The sequence below is a fragment of the Neolamprologus multifasciatus genome, chromosome 5, assembly GCF_963576455.1.
Source record: "Neolamprologus multifasciatus chromosome 5, fNeoMul1.2, whole genome shotgun sequence".
NCBI classification, from domain to species: Eukaryota; Metazoa; Chordata; class Actinopteri; order Cichliformes; family Cichlidae; genus Neolamprologus; species Neolamprologus multifasciatus.
Window position 1 is genome coordinate 20,055,420 of NC_140443.1, and position 12,633 is coordinate 20,068,052.

Genomic DNA, 12,633 nt, shown 5'->3' on the forward strand with positions numbered 1-12,633 from the left:
ATACCCAACATTATCCCAGCTATCAGATCCATCTCCTGCTGGGTCATGATGTAGCTCCCGTAGGAGCGGTCTATGGACATGGCTCTGTGATGTGGAACAACAATATAGGCTTGTTCACTCTGATAACAAAGAAAAGAAGCAACAATGTCACATATTTTTCAAGATTTATTTATTTAGCACTTTGAAATTCGAGGCAATGTTTGAACACAAATATCTCAAAAACAATTAAAGATAGATGCTTGCAATGTTCACCGGCCATTCTCATGAACAAAATAAATCAGGATCTGGAATTTGGGACAAATGCATCAAAAAAATGCCTGAATACTGGCTGGTTAATATATATATATATATATATATATATATATATATATATATATATATATATATATATATATATATATATATATATATATATATATATATATATATACTTGTCCTGTAAAGTCATATGACAGAGGAAAAATAAAGAAACGACTCACGTCTAGACTCACGTGTGCTCCGAGGTGGTCTCGTGCCTTTAGATCAGTCCTTTCCTCTGCTCAGGCTGTGGGTGAGTGAAGCCCACGGGTCGCTTTGCTTTCCTCCTGCCATCATAATTTGTCATACAATGAGAACAGGACAAATCAACAATTGACAATGACTAATTAATATTAAAATCTGCAACATAATGTTTGGAGTTTAGTCTGTTACTGTTACTATTTTTACCATTTCTTCTTGGAACAAATGTAACCCACATAATTTCCTTAGGGATTAATAAAGTATTCCGATTCTGATTGTTTCAGGATGACCTGCCATTATCCAATGACACATCTGCTTACCTGCATCTTTTGCTCGTTTCTCTTCCTCTTCTTTTCTCTTTTTTTCTAAACTGAGCACCTGATGGCTTTGAACTTTTCTTATCCATCTTCCATTGGTTTTAATTTTGCACTACAGTATGAAAATAAGTCCCCCAACTCGAGGATCACACCACAACTTAACCTAATAGACCTACACCTTAGTTCACAGATTCACTTTGTCTAAGGTGTATTTCTGGGATTTCACACAACCCAAGGTTTAAATGATGAATACATGATGGGCTTGGATTTACATCATTATGAATGAAATGTGCTCTATCTGGAAGCAGCCCCCCCCCCCCCGCCCTTTTGACGGGTTGTGTGTGAGACTTTAAATCATCAAACTGTAAATTATAAATTTTAAATTGTTATTGATCCCTTTACCCCGAGTCCTAAAGTGTATATTTATTTTCTCACTCTTCTTATATTTATTGTTTGTTTACTTGCACTGCTGTAACTGGAGCCTCGTCGTCTCGTCTCTCTATATACTGGACTGTATGTAGCGGAGATGACAATAGTTTACTTTGACTTCAGCAGCAAGCAGGCGCACCGAGGGCTCTCGCGCTCACTTTTCGTGTACAGAATTTCGAAAAAACATCGGTGCAAATTATAAGTCTGTATCATGATGTCCGTTGTTTTCGTGTTTGTTGTTTTGTTTTTATTTTCTTTTATTTTGCGAACTACAGCCAGCCAGAGAATCCCCCGCCGCCCCGCCCTCTCCTCCCTGTGCCACAAGCAGCAGGCGCACCTCGTAAACGCGCACTGCTGGCACGGTCCTTGCGCACAGAAAATCTGCGTAGCGCACAAAAAAAAATCTAACCTGAATTGCAATTAAAAGAAATCCGTTAACAATCCATTCTGTTTTACAGTGAGTTTTGTAGTAAGTGACCAGTGACTGGCTGCTCAACCACTGGAGATGTGAGCAGGACAGACGGAACAATTGACGGAAAAAGTGTGGACGTTATACCAGTTTTTATGAACAAGGTCATGAACAAGATTTTTTTTTAAATTTTCATTGTAAGTGGGCTAAAGCAGTTAATTAAAAGTAGCCTAACATGAATGCAAATTCTGTAATTTGGTTGTTTTAATAAACCACTTGGATGGACTCGATGCTGGCGTGACCACAGTGCACACGTCTAATGCTGCTCACAGTGGTCCAAGGGACCGTTCAGGGAGTTTGTGTGTTTGCTCAGAGACATGAAAAATTAGAGGGAACATTGGTCATCCGTTCATAATCCCTCTTTTATATTTTCACGGATGAGCAGGGGCGTGTCTAAAATGTGTTTGGCCCCCAATCTAACGGTTATTCTCACAGTTTAATTATTATTTTTTAAATCTTCATCCACGATTTATTCATCCATGTGTCCATGTCCTTGTATTTGCTGTATTTTGCTGCTTTATTTTTTATATCTACTGAAATCCTTATCCTCCTTTTTTTCTAATTGAGCTCTTACTTACCTGAGCCATTTAATTCTGTGATAGTGCATTTCAGTGGACTCGTAACCCTACAATTAGAGCGAGGGATTAAGGTTAGGCCTCTAGTGTGGGCCGGGGTCCCCTGGAGGGCCGCAAAGGTACTGCAGGTAGGTCGCATTAATAACAGAAATCCAGTTTGAAATTACTCACATGTATGTACAGTCACATTTATTTATTTTATATATGTATTTATTTATATAAAAAGTGAATTAAAACAGGTTATTAATCATTATATTGAGCGATTTTTTTAAATGCAATTTTCAAGTGAATTTATGAGGCTCTCTGTTTGACTAGAGCGAAAATTTAAGATTAGGTGGGCCCTGTGAGATTTTCTGGTTTCAGTGGGTTGCAGTGCTCTTAATTTTGGGAATGTGTGTATTATTTTATTTACCTACTTTTTTAAAGGTGGAGTTTTGGCTTCTTTAACATGAATTTTCCCAAATATCCCAACTTCTGTATTATCTCATATTACCACTGGATTAAAGAATAGTAGTTGGATGTACCCAAGTGTGTTAACTTTAGTACTTTACTCAGGTACACCTTCATTATACTTTATATGTTATGCTGCTCTCTACTTCACTATATTTTGGATGCAATGTTTGTACTCCATACCATTCATGTTTGAACTTTATTAGCTTTTGCAGATTTCTAATTATAAATATACCAGTATTTCTACAGATCCACCACTGGGAGTATCCTCACTGTAGAAGCTGCACAGCCGCCATGCTGAAGGACCTACACCTTCAGCATGTGGTGAAGACATGCCCACCCTTGCAAATACTATACAACCCACTCTACCACCTGAGCCTCTCCGTGTTCTGTTCTGATATTTTAATATATTTGCTTTAGTTTTAGTCAAACTGAATGAATAATTTAAATCTAAATAAAGATCAGCCCATATTTTATATCCAAGTCTGGTAATTTGTCCTCATCACTCAAAACAGTCCTTCTAACAGCGCTATTAGTCTTCTAATACCCATTTTGTAATTAAATAACTCAGCAGGAACTAAATACTGATAAAGTCAAAAAAAGGGTCATGAACTATTTCTTAGAGAGGCTTCGTTCTTTAGTAGATTCATATATACAATACAGGAAAAAAGAAATATCAGGCACTCTGAGCCGAGCTCGCAGTTTGAAAATAAGTACAATGCTTCAGTTCAAGAAAAAAAAAAAAAAACTCAAAACAAAATACTGTGGCCAGAAATACAGCATCGAGTTTAAATATCAATCAACACATATCTGAAACACACCCGATGAAAGCCTCAGAGGTCTAGGTTTGGTTATTCATTATTAATTAGCCCACCCACTTAAAACTTAATCCTAACTAAATCTACAAACACATGGTCGCACAGAAACAAGCATACACTTCAATTAATTCTCCTCCAGCATGTAAACACATGTACACCCTCCCAAATATTAAATAAATCTGGCATATATGCTTGAATTAATTATAGATCTAAGAAAACAAAAACATTCTGTGCCAAACAAAAATGAAAGTAACTGGAGGAGCTGTTGAATCTGGCCTGTGGGTGTTGTGGCTCTCCCTGAGGAGACATAGTTGAGTGATTCGACTGGACCTGTGATTTTTGGAGGGAGTAACCTTGGCCTGACCTTGATCTGGAGGAATGAAAGGCAGAGCAAGAGCAGCGAGTCCATCCTCTGCTTAGAGGAAAAACCCATTATCAACAATATGTCCAACAGCAGCCATTTGTTAGGTCCTGACCCAAAGCTATTTATGTGTGTCTGTGGTTGTGTAGGCACACAACCTGTATGCACTGAGTCATGGATGACTGAGGAGTATGATGCATGTGTGTCCATATACTTCTGTGTGATTGCTTGTGATCTCGGTCTGTGTTTATTGCAAATTGTTGCAGAGTCTTAGTAGAAGCAGACAGTGTGAAGGAAAGGCCTGTTGCTTTTGTCCTCAAACTCTTGTAGGAGCTCGTCGATTTCATTCTCCATGTCGTCGGTGTGCTGGATCTGCAAGGGTGCACAAGGGAAAGCTATCAAAACACCACCTGTGCACGCACACGCCTCATTTCCACCACTCACAAAGATCGATTAACCTTTCTTTAGATGCCAACGGAAACAGTGTTGCACATTATTTACGTGTATATTTATTAGTAATTTGTTTAAAAAAAAAAAAATAGTAAGAAAACGCCTCCTCGAGAAGTTATCAGATGCTGTCACTCACACATTGGCACAGCTCACAGATGAGGAAGGCGCCCAGTGTGGCTTCCTCGTGGTTATCCTGAATGTCTACATTGATTACATGCACGGGCTGCAGCGTCTCCTGCTCTCTGGAATTCAAATCTAGGAAACACATTAAAGACCAGGTAAAGGCAGGTAACAGTTGGAGAAGCAGCAAAGCGGTGGGTTTGTGAATGACTCCGAGTAATGTTACAAAACCTCACCCTCCACCACTTGGTCATAGACTCTCTCTTCACAGGTGATGACCAGGTCAAACTTGTCCTTGCAGTTCTGGAAGCGCTCTGGCTTTGATTTGATCCGCTTGTTACGGTCCAGCATGTGCAGGATGCCGTTTTGTGTGTATCTGAAGAGTGAGGAGGGTCAAGGAATACACAGCACGAGGCAAGAAGGGGAACCCCCCCCCACAAAAACAAAACACTCAAAACAAAATAAAACTGATCAGAGCAACAGAGAGAGGATTTCAGTGTGCACCCAATTAGACTGAACTCACTGGTCCAAGCAACTATATAAAGTGCATCTCAATCAAACTACACAAGGGGGCAGGATGCACTTTCCAGTGACGTCTAGTTAGCATGAACTACATCGCCCTCTAGTGGTGCAGACTATTCACCAATGAGGGTCAGTTAGAAAACAAGCTGAAAGGATGGATTTTCAGGAACATTGTTTACTTTTTTTTTTTTTTTTTTTTTTAAAAACAGCATTAAATCCAGAGTTTTAATATTAACAACCACACTGGTACTGCCAGGCTGATGCAGACAATGTCACCATTGTTGTTGTTTTTTTTATTCTTTCAAAAAAATTGATTATAAACTATACAACCCACTCACTACAAATGGGAAGAGATTGTCTAAATAAATAAATAAATGTAGTTGTTGTGCACTACATCAGTGAGATATCCATGCAAAACAGCAGAAATTACAGAAAAAAATACAAGCACAGTGACTTAAGTTAATCATACAACACGGCTGTGTCACAGGGTAATTTTCTTATTTAGGATAACAGATTTGTTACTTTACCTTAATGCAGGCTGGGAAAAAACACCTACAATACAGGACCATCAGCAGCAGCACAACAGTAAATGACACCTCAGAGAAAACTTGTCTGACCTTTCAACATGCAGGCCTCTATAACCAGATGAATTAAAGGCAGATTTCTGTTTTTAGCACATTTAAAAAAAAAAAAAAAAAAAAAAAAAAAAAAAAAAAAAAAAAAAGAAAGAAAGAAAGAAAGAAAGAAAAGAGTTGAACTAAAACAAAGGAAGGTTTAAATAGAAGGACCATGATTACTGGTTACTGATAGAAAATATGTGAACTTTATCATTAAAGTAAAAATAAATAAATAAATAAAAGGAAGTCCTGTGCATGCACAGTTAAAGTGCAGCCACTGAAGACTAACACACTTGTGCTCTTTGTTGAACACCACTAATTATCTAATGTGTCTGAGTGCCTTGCATCAGCATAAACATACCACATGCTAATGAGGAGAAACTGATAATCTTTAACTTACCTTGGGGCACTCAAGCCTACAGCTTAAAACAACCTCTTAGATTCATGGCCCTTATGCATCCCCCCCCCCCTCCCTCTGGGGTTAGTGGCTGTCATCCACTTGGGCAAACTCAGCTTCTTTGCTAATAGTTCATATTCTGTCCTTATCAGGTTTTACAATTTTGATAACTGAGACAATACTTATTCTCTACGACTAACTACAAAAGGCGAGTCAGAAAACGTCTCGTTCGTGTTACTTCAACAGTACAAATACTCTGAAAGTATTGTTAAAATGCAATAATTGCATTAACGCTAAGCAGCCTCATCAAATTCACAAAAAAACTGGTGTTTGTGGGGTAAAACCCCCCCAAAAAACAAACCCCCCCCAAACATTTTAGTTAACAGAATTTAAAATAAAACTGAACCAGTTTTATTAACTTAAAAGCTAAAGTAAACTTAAAAAAGAAAAAAAAAAACATATACACAGGCAGACTGAGTTTTGTCTTTGTCAGTTTGGTAAAAACCTGCCTGATGAGGCTTCGCTGCACATTTATTGAGACTCTGGATGTGAGTTAACCCTCCTCAAAGTGCTGCGTTTGCATTTTCACACCAACTCTAAACTTATTTAAATGTTGCCTAAAACAAATATTACAATAACTAAAAGACTGAAACTACTTGAACTAAAATAAACAGAAACAAGCAAAAACCGGAAGCTTCAGTGAGCCAAATTACACCAATTTCAAATAAAAATAAATAAATAAAATCCTAGCTCTTACCAAAGCAAACTTACTGTTGCACCGCTGCTGTATTGCAAGGTGTTTCTCCACACCCTACATGTTAAAGATTTAAAAACAAACCTTTTTACCATCATGTTTTGTTTTCCTTTTTAAATCCCTGCATGTGGTTTCATCTCCTTGCACTGCCCAGTGTCCAAAACAACTATCTAATCAAGACAGATACACAGCCCACGTTTACTTATCTGGCTCCTAGTATATGTGAGTGTAAGGATGTGTGTGATGTTGTGTGTGGGAAGGGGATACAGTTCCTTGTCCTTGCGGACCAAGTCGTTGTACATCTGTTCATATGTCGTTTTGAAGTCATACACATTTGGCTTATCCGGAGCAGGACCGGGTAGCTTCACATGAGACCCTGTCCCAAATGAACGCACATCAAATCCACGTTTGCTGCAGAGAGGAAAGGACAAGAGAGTGAATTATGCAACAACTTTGAGAAAACATTACGAAAGCACAAGGAAATAAGTCTTTCCACAGCAGTCACGTAACCTGTAAACCCAGCCCTGTAAACTGCCTCCTCACATATTTAGAATAAGACTTTATGAAACCTAAGACGCCTCAAAATACCAATTTCCACCCCATCTGCAATCCATCAGCTGACTATCTTCATTTTAAAAAAGGAAATTAAATATTAAAAAAAATAAAATAGGTGACAGTTTGTCACCCTGGTCTGCAGATCTTTTTTCCCCAGTCTGTTTTTCTAATCCAGTGCAGTTAGTAAGAATATATCTAAAGAGGGCTGAAAGGCTCTTTTTTGTAGTGACATCTTCTGTGTAAGAAGATCTGATCGACACAACACTCCATAAAATGTGGTGGATGAGGCAGCTGATCGGAGCCTGCCGTCGCTGTGAAACCTCCAGACGCTCCCTCTCGGAGGATTCCCTACAGGGGGCGCTCTTGTTAAAATGTGGGGGGAGAATACAACCCAACAACTTGGGCCTTGGTGTGACTTCTCTAAAAATCAGTTTGACAGCAGAATCTTAGTTAAGGCCATTCTAGGCGACCCTAAACCTGTGAAACACGGTCAGAAAGCTGAGTTTTAGTCGAGCTGCAGCCTCGGTGTGGCGCTCTGAGCTCGAAGTCCATTGTTAAAAAGTGTCGAGGCCTGACGGGCTGTCACCGCATCGACACGGCTCAGAAAGCCGCACAGATTTCGATCACTTTGTGGCCGCCTTCCTTCTCTCTTCTTCCAGTCGTCTCATCTTTACCTGAGGATATTGTGCGCTTCCATACTGCGGTTCTGGTTGCTCGAGCACACAACCGCTACACGCAGCGGGTGGCTCGGCATCGCGACTCTCCGGCTGAAACTAACCGATATGAACTCAAAACCTAACTGAGGCGGTTACTTTTATCTCTATGAGAGAAATAAACAATAAAAAACTTGTTGTTTGGATCAACGAAAACGCTTTTCGAGTGTAGATACAGCGCGACAAGCTCGTCTTCTTTAGAAGCAGGAAGTTAAAATGGCGGAGCGGCACCTTGCCCTGGATACGGCTTTAAGTGATGTCATGTTGAGGGCGGAGCTTCGCAGCTCTCAGCGCAGTGAGGCCACGTAACGTCAGTAAGGAAAACATGCCGGAAGAGCTCGGCCTTCTCTTTTCGCCACAGTAGAAGTGGCTAAAATCTCTCGTACCATTAACATCTTCAGTAAGCAGACACAGTCAACGGGCTTTTAGCAGCAGGGCATACAAACATAGGGACCATTAATTCCACATTTCATGTCTTACAACTTTTACTTTGTATTTAATATGTTCGTACAGTGCTGTGTTTTGGCTGCTGTCTACGACATTGCAAGGCTCTTTCCTGTTTTAAGGCCATCACTCTACAGCAAGATAAATCATTCACAAGTGGAAAACATTGGAGACTGCCGCAAGTGTTCAGGGTGGGCTTCCCAGCAAAATCAAAGTCCTACATTTCAAACTCAGATATGTCCAGTTAGAAAAAAGAGTGAACAAGTATGGGCTGCTTGGGAGCATTAAAAAATGGTCATGACTTAGGTTTGTAAAATTGTATCTGAACAAGCCACAATAATCCCAAACATAGCAGCAAATCTAAAATAGAATAGCTGAAAAAGAAATCTGTCTGCCTGTCTACACATGAAAGAATGAAACTTAATAGCTGATCTTTTTGTAATATTTAAGTCACCATCTTGTGTTTTTCTGTAGTTTTCATGCATTGTAATGTTTTGTGGGTTAATTTTATTTTTTGGTTCTTATTTTGTATGTGCACGCACACACACACACACACACACACACACACACACACACACACACACACACACACACAGAAAAAGAAGAAGAAGAAAAAGGACAGCTTCTCATTATTAAAAATGACCTCATAGTACTTTATTCACTGACAGCAGGACAGAAGGTGGTTTAACTGAAGATGTTTGGCACAGTATTTGGAGATTGTACACCAGATTGTATTGCCCTTCAGAAAATGACAAACAAAGCAAAAACAGTGCTGTTGTCACTGACTCGAGTGGAGAAATGTGTTAACTGCTAAAGTTTCATTTTTCGGTGTCCCATTAAGGACACTTTTACAGGCTGCATATTTAGCAAAACTCTTGTTTCTCATGTACTCAGAGCCATTTCATTATTGGTATTGCTGTAGACATGCTGCCCGATTCAATCCCCAGACAGCCTTGAACGGAAACGTGACACAATAAACTGCCGTATTTACAAACTGCAGATAACCAGTAGGCTAATTTTGGTTCAGTGCATCCTCGCGAGGTTCAGAAGGCATGTTATTAGCAGAGCCACAGTAGATTGTGCTTCAGTTAGGTCATAACAGGATGAGTGTGTCATACTGGAAAAACGGAAAACAGGACTACTATAGATATTAACTATGACTGCGAGATTTATGGAAACTTGTTTCAGCAGCTGAGAAAACTCTTTTTGCCACTGAAAACCAACATTTTGGGTTATTATCGCAAAACTGACTCAAAATTGAGAAAATAACTTGTAAATACTGATACATGGATTACCGTTCATTTTCCCCCCAGGGGCAGAAACAAGTCTCCACAGAGATAACACATGACCGTGGTGCGCGTTCATGTGGGTCATTTTAGTGCATCAGTGATGTGAGTGAGTGCGGTAGGAGTACGTATGCTGTGCCGCGGGGCTCATGATGTTTTCCGTGATGTACGCCACCAGCAGGCAGATGATGACCAACATCACGCAGATAGCTCCGCCCACCGTTGTCATGGCGATCACAATGTCTTGCATCCCGGACGGCGGCAGCGTGAACTCCACGCAGTCCCGCTGCTCCGGCCTCCCGGCTGGTTCGGAGCGGCCCAGATTGCGCAGACAGATGCGGTACGGGATGTTCTCGTGCAGCTCGGTGAGCAGAAAGTCCCTGCAGCCCGACCCAAGATGGACACCGGCGCACTCAAACTGAGTGTAGCTGCCATTCCACCAGCAGCTTACCTCGTAGCCCCCGCGTCTGTGGCGTCGACCCCTGAAAACAGAGTCTGATCGCGGAGTTTCCTCCTCTGTCGCATTCGTCCCAGGACTGCTGGCCTCTTTAGTCTTTGTGGATTCGGACTCGTAGGTCCACTGTAACAGTACGCTGCCGTTGGTGAGAATATTTGCCACCAGCCTCCCGAAAGACACCGCACTCCTGCACTCTCCCTTAGAGCACTTGTACCCAAACAGAGTTTGCCGAAAGCACAGCTGCCCCCCAATGCCTCCCTCGATCACTCTGTAGGCGCACACCGGCGATGGCACGTCCTCTGGGCTCCATCTCGGTGCCCTGCCAGGGCTGTCAGATATCACAGTATTATTATTATTGTTATTATTATCATTATTACTATTGCCTCGACTTGTGTTGAACGAGGAGCTCTTCACGTGGCCTGTTACCTCTTCATGGTTTGATGGTGGCCTGCTCTGATCGCTGGGAGTCACGTTAGTCTGTTTCAGCCAATTTTGGGTCACATTTTTGTCTCTCACCTCTGATGAGGGCGTCGATAATGGTGATGATGATAATGATGAGCTGTTGAGCTGATGAGAGCCAGCTGTCTGGGGTAGCGTGCAGAGCAGCAGTGCCGATAAGGCGAGCAGGGATGGTCGCTGTGGGTTTGTCATCTCACCGAGTTCTCGTCGAGTTATTTCCTCTCACAGTGGATTAGATGGGCGATGGCTGAAATTTCTGCCATAAGATGCGATCCAATTCAGTGCACGCGAAGAAAATCCGCGTGAAACGGGATCCATGGGCGACAGAAATAACATTGAGTCATGCGCCCCGTGCAGTTGGTGAGAGATACGAGGGTGACCTTGCAGGATGAAGTTAATGCAGCAGAAACGGCGATAAAAGTGGCCTCAGTGCAGCTCGCCGTTCCCGGACAGTTGGAGTGGACCGGAGGAGCAGGCTCGTGCCATCAGATTGGATTTCTTCTTCCTGTCTGGCTTGACGTAAATGGCTTTGATGCCTGCTGTGTTAGAGTGCACGTGCAGGAGCGCGCCCCGCGGAGTGCTGGGCAGCGTGGGTGCATGCACAAAATATTTCTTGTCATCAGTGCTCGGTTTGTGAGTCATCAGCCCACACAGCGCTTCAGGTAGCTGTCAAGTCACCTGTGCGGACTCCCGAAAACAGCACTGATGGAGGGATTGAAGTCTGCCCACCTGCGCTGAGTGTATCCTTTATGATTTATGGTCGGGTCGCTGGAAATGTGCCCAGTTACAACGTTACACCATCGATGCTCTTTTCATGGCTTCAGCCTGGAAAATGGTCAGATTGTCTCAGATGAAGTCAAACTGAGTTCAAAGCCAGAGTGTTGTGACCCTGTGTAAAATTAAATAAAAACGGAAAGATTTGCAAACCTCACGAACCTTTATTTTTTCACAACAGAATAAAGAAAGCATATATTTGAAATGAAAGTATGTACACCTTTAAGAAAAAAATATTAGCTCATTAGTAACACATATCAAAAAAGCAGAACAAAGCCACGTTTATCACTGTTTACATCCACTCGTCTGTTAACAACAGCCTGGGAACATCTGGGAACTGAGGGGACCAGCTGTTCGAGTTTTGGGAGAGGAATGTTGCCCCATTCTTGTCTGATGCGGAAGTCTAGCTGCTCAGCAGTCCTGGCTCTTCTTTCTTTTATATATATATATCGTTCATAATGAGCCAGATCACATGTTTTCAGCTGGTGAAAGGTCTGGACTGCAGGCAGGCCCATCAGCACTCTGACACTTTTACTATGAAGCCATGCTGTTGTAATAGAGGGATGATACAGTTTAGCATTGTCTTGCTGAAATATTTCAGGTCTTCCTTGAAAAAGATGCTGTCTGGATGGGATGTTGCTCCAAACCTGTATGTACCTTTCAGCACTGATGGTGCTTTTCCTGATGTGCATTAATGCCATTTCCTCTGGCACCAATCCACATCCAGACTATCACTGCAGGATTTTGAACTGACTCTTGATAACAAGCCCAAAGCTCTCACTCCTTTTTTTTTTTTTTTTAGGCCAGATGATACAATGATATAGTTTTAACACAGATTTGTGGATTTCTCAACATGTTCCATGCTGTGATTCATGACAGAATCATCACAGTTTGTAATGCAGTGCTGCCTGAGGGCCTGAAAATCACGGGCATCCAATATTGATTTTCAGCTTTGTTCTTTGCACACAGAGATTTCTCCCGATTTTCTGAATCCGTCAATGATATTACGCTCTGCACATGACAAGATATTCAAAGTCTTCACAGTTTTACATTAAGGAACATTATTTCTAAATTCTTCCACAAACATTTGGCTTAAACCTCTGCCCATCTTTACTACAAAACTCTGCCTCTCAAAGACTCTTTTTATGCCGAATAACATTAATGACCT

General features: G+C 41.3%; 2 protein-coding genes across 2 annotated transcripts; both read right to left on the reverse strand.

Moving 5' to 3' along the window:
• Positions 1–3,353: 3,353 nt before the first annotated feature.
• ssu72 (SSU72 homolog, RNA polymerase II CTD phosphatase) lies at positions 3,354–8,292 on the reverse strand. Its single transcript, XM_085160286.1, has 5 exons — positions 8,007–8,292; positions 7,045–7,188; positions 4,724–4,863; positions 4,504–4,622; positions 3,354–4,289 (listed from the first exon to the last, which is right to left on the reverse strand). The coding sequence occupies exons 1-5, from the start codon at positions 8,084–8,086 to the stop codon at positions 4,188–4,190; spliced, it is 585 nt and encodes a 194-aa protein (XP_085016412.1). The 5' UTR covers positions 8,087–8,292; the 3' UTR covers positions 3,354–4,187.
• An 826-nt stretch (positions 8,293–9,118) lies between these two features.
• fndc10 (fibronectin type III domain containing 10) lies at positions 9,119–10,777 on the reverse strand. Its single transcript, XM_085160285.1, has 2 exons — positions 10,659–10,777; positions 9,119–10,560 (listed from the first exon to the last, which is right to left on the reverse strand). Exons 1-2 carry the CDS (start codon positions 10,664–10,666, stop codon positions 9,873–9,875), a joined length of 696 nt encoding a protein of 231 aa, XP_085016411.1. The 5' UTR covers positions 10,667–10,777; the 3' UTR covers positions 9,119–9,872.
• Positions 10,778–12,633: the final 1,856 nt, after the last annotated feature.

Excerpts from the sequence above, each read along its gene's own strand:
- ssu72 (XM_085160286.1), bottom strand. The coding sequence starts at position 8,086 with ATGCCGAGCCACCCGCTGCGTGTAGCGGTTGTGTGCTCGAGCAACCAG. Across the intron at positions 4,864-7,044 it reads GTCCGCAAGGACAAGGAACT|ATACACACAAAACGGCATCC; the intron begins GTATCCCCTTCC and ends CTCACTCTTCAG. Across the intron at positions 4,290-4,503 it reads TCTGTGAGCTGTGCCAATGT|ATCCAGCACACCGACGACAT; the intron begins GTGAGTGACAGC and ends GCACCCTTGCAG.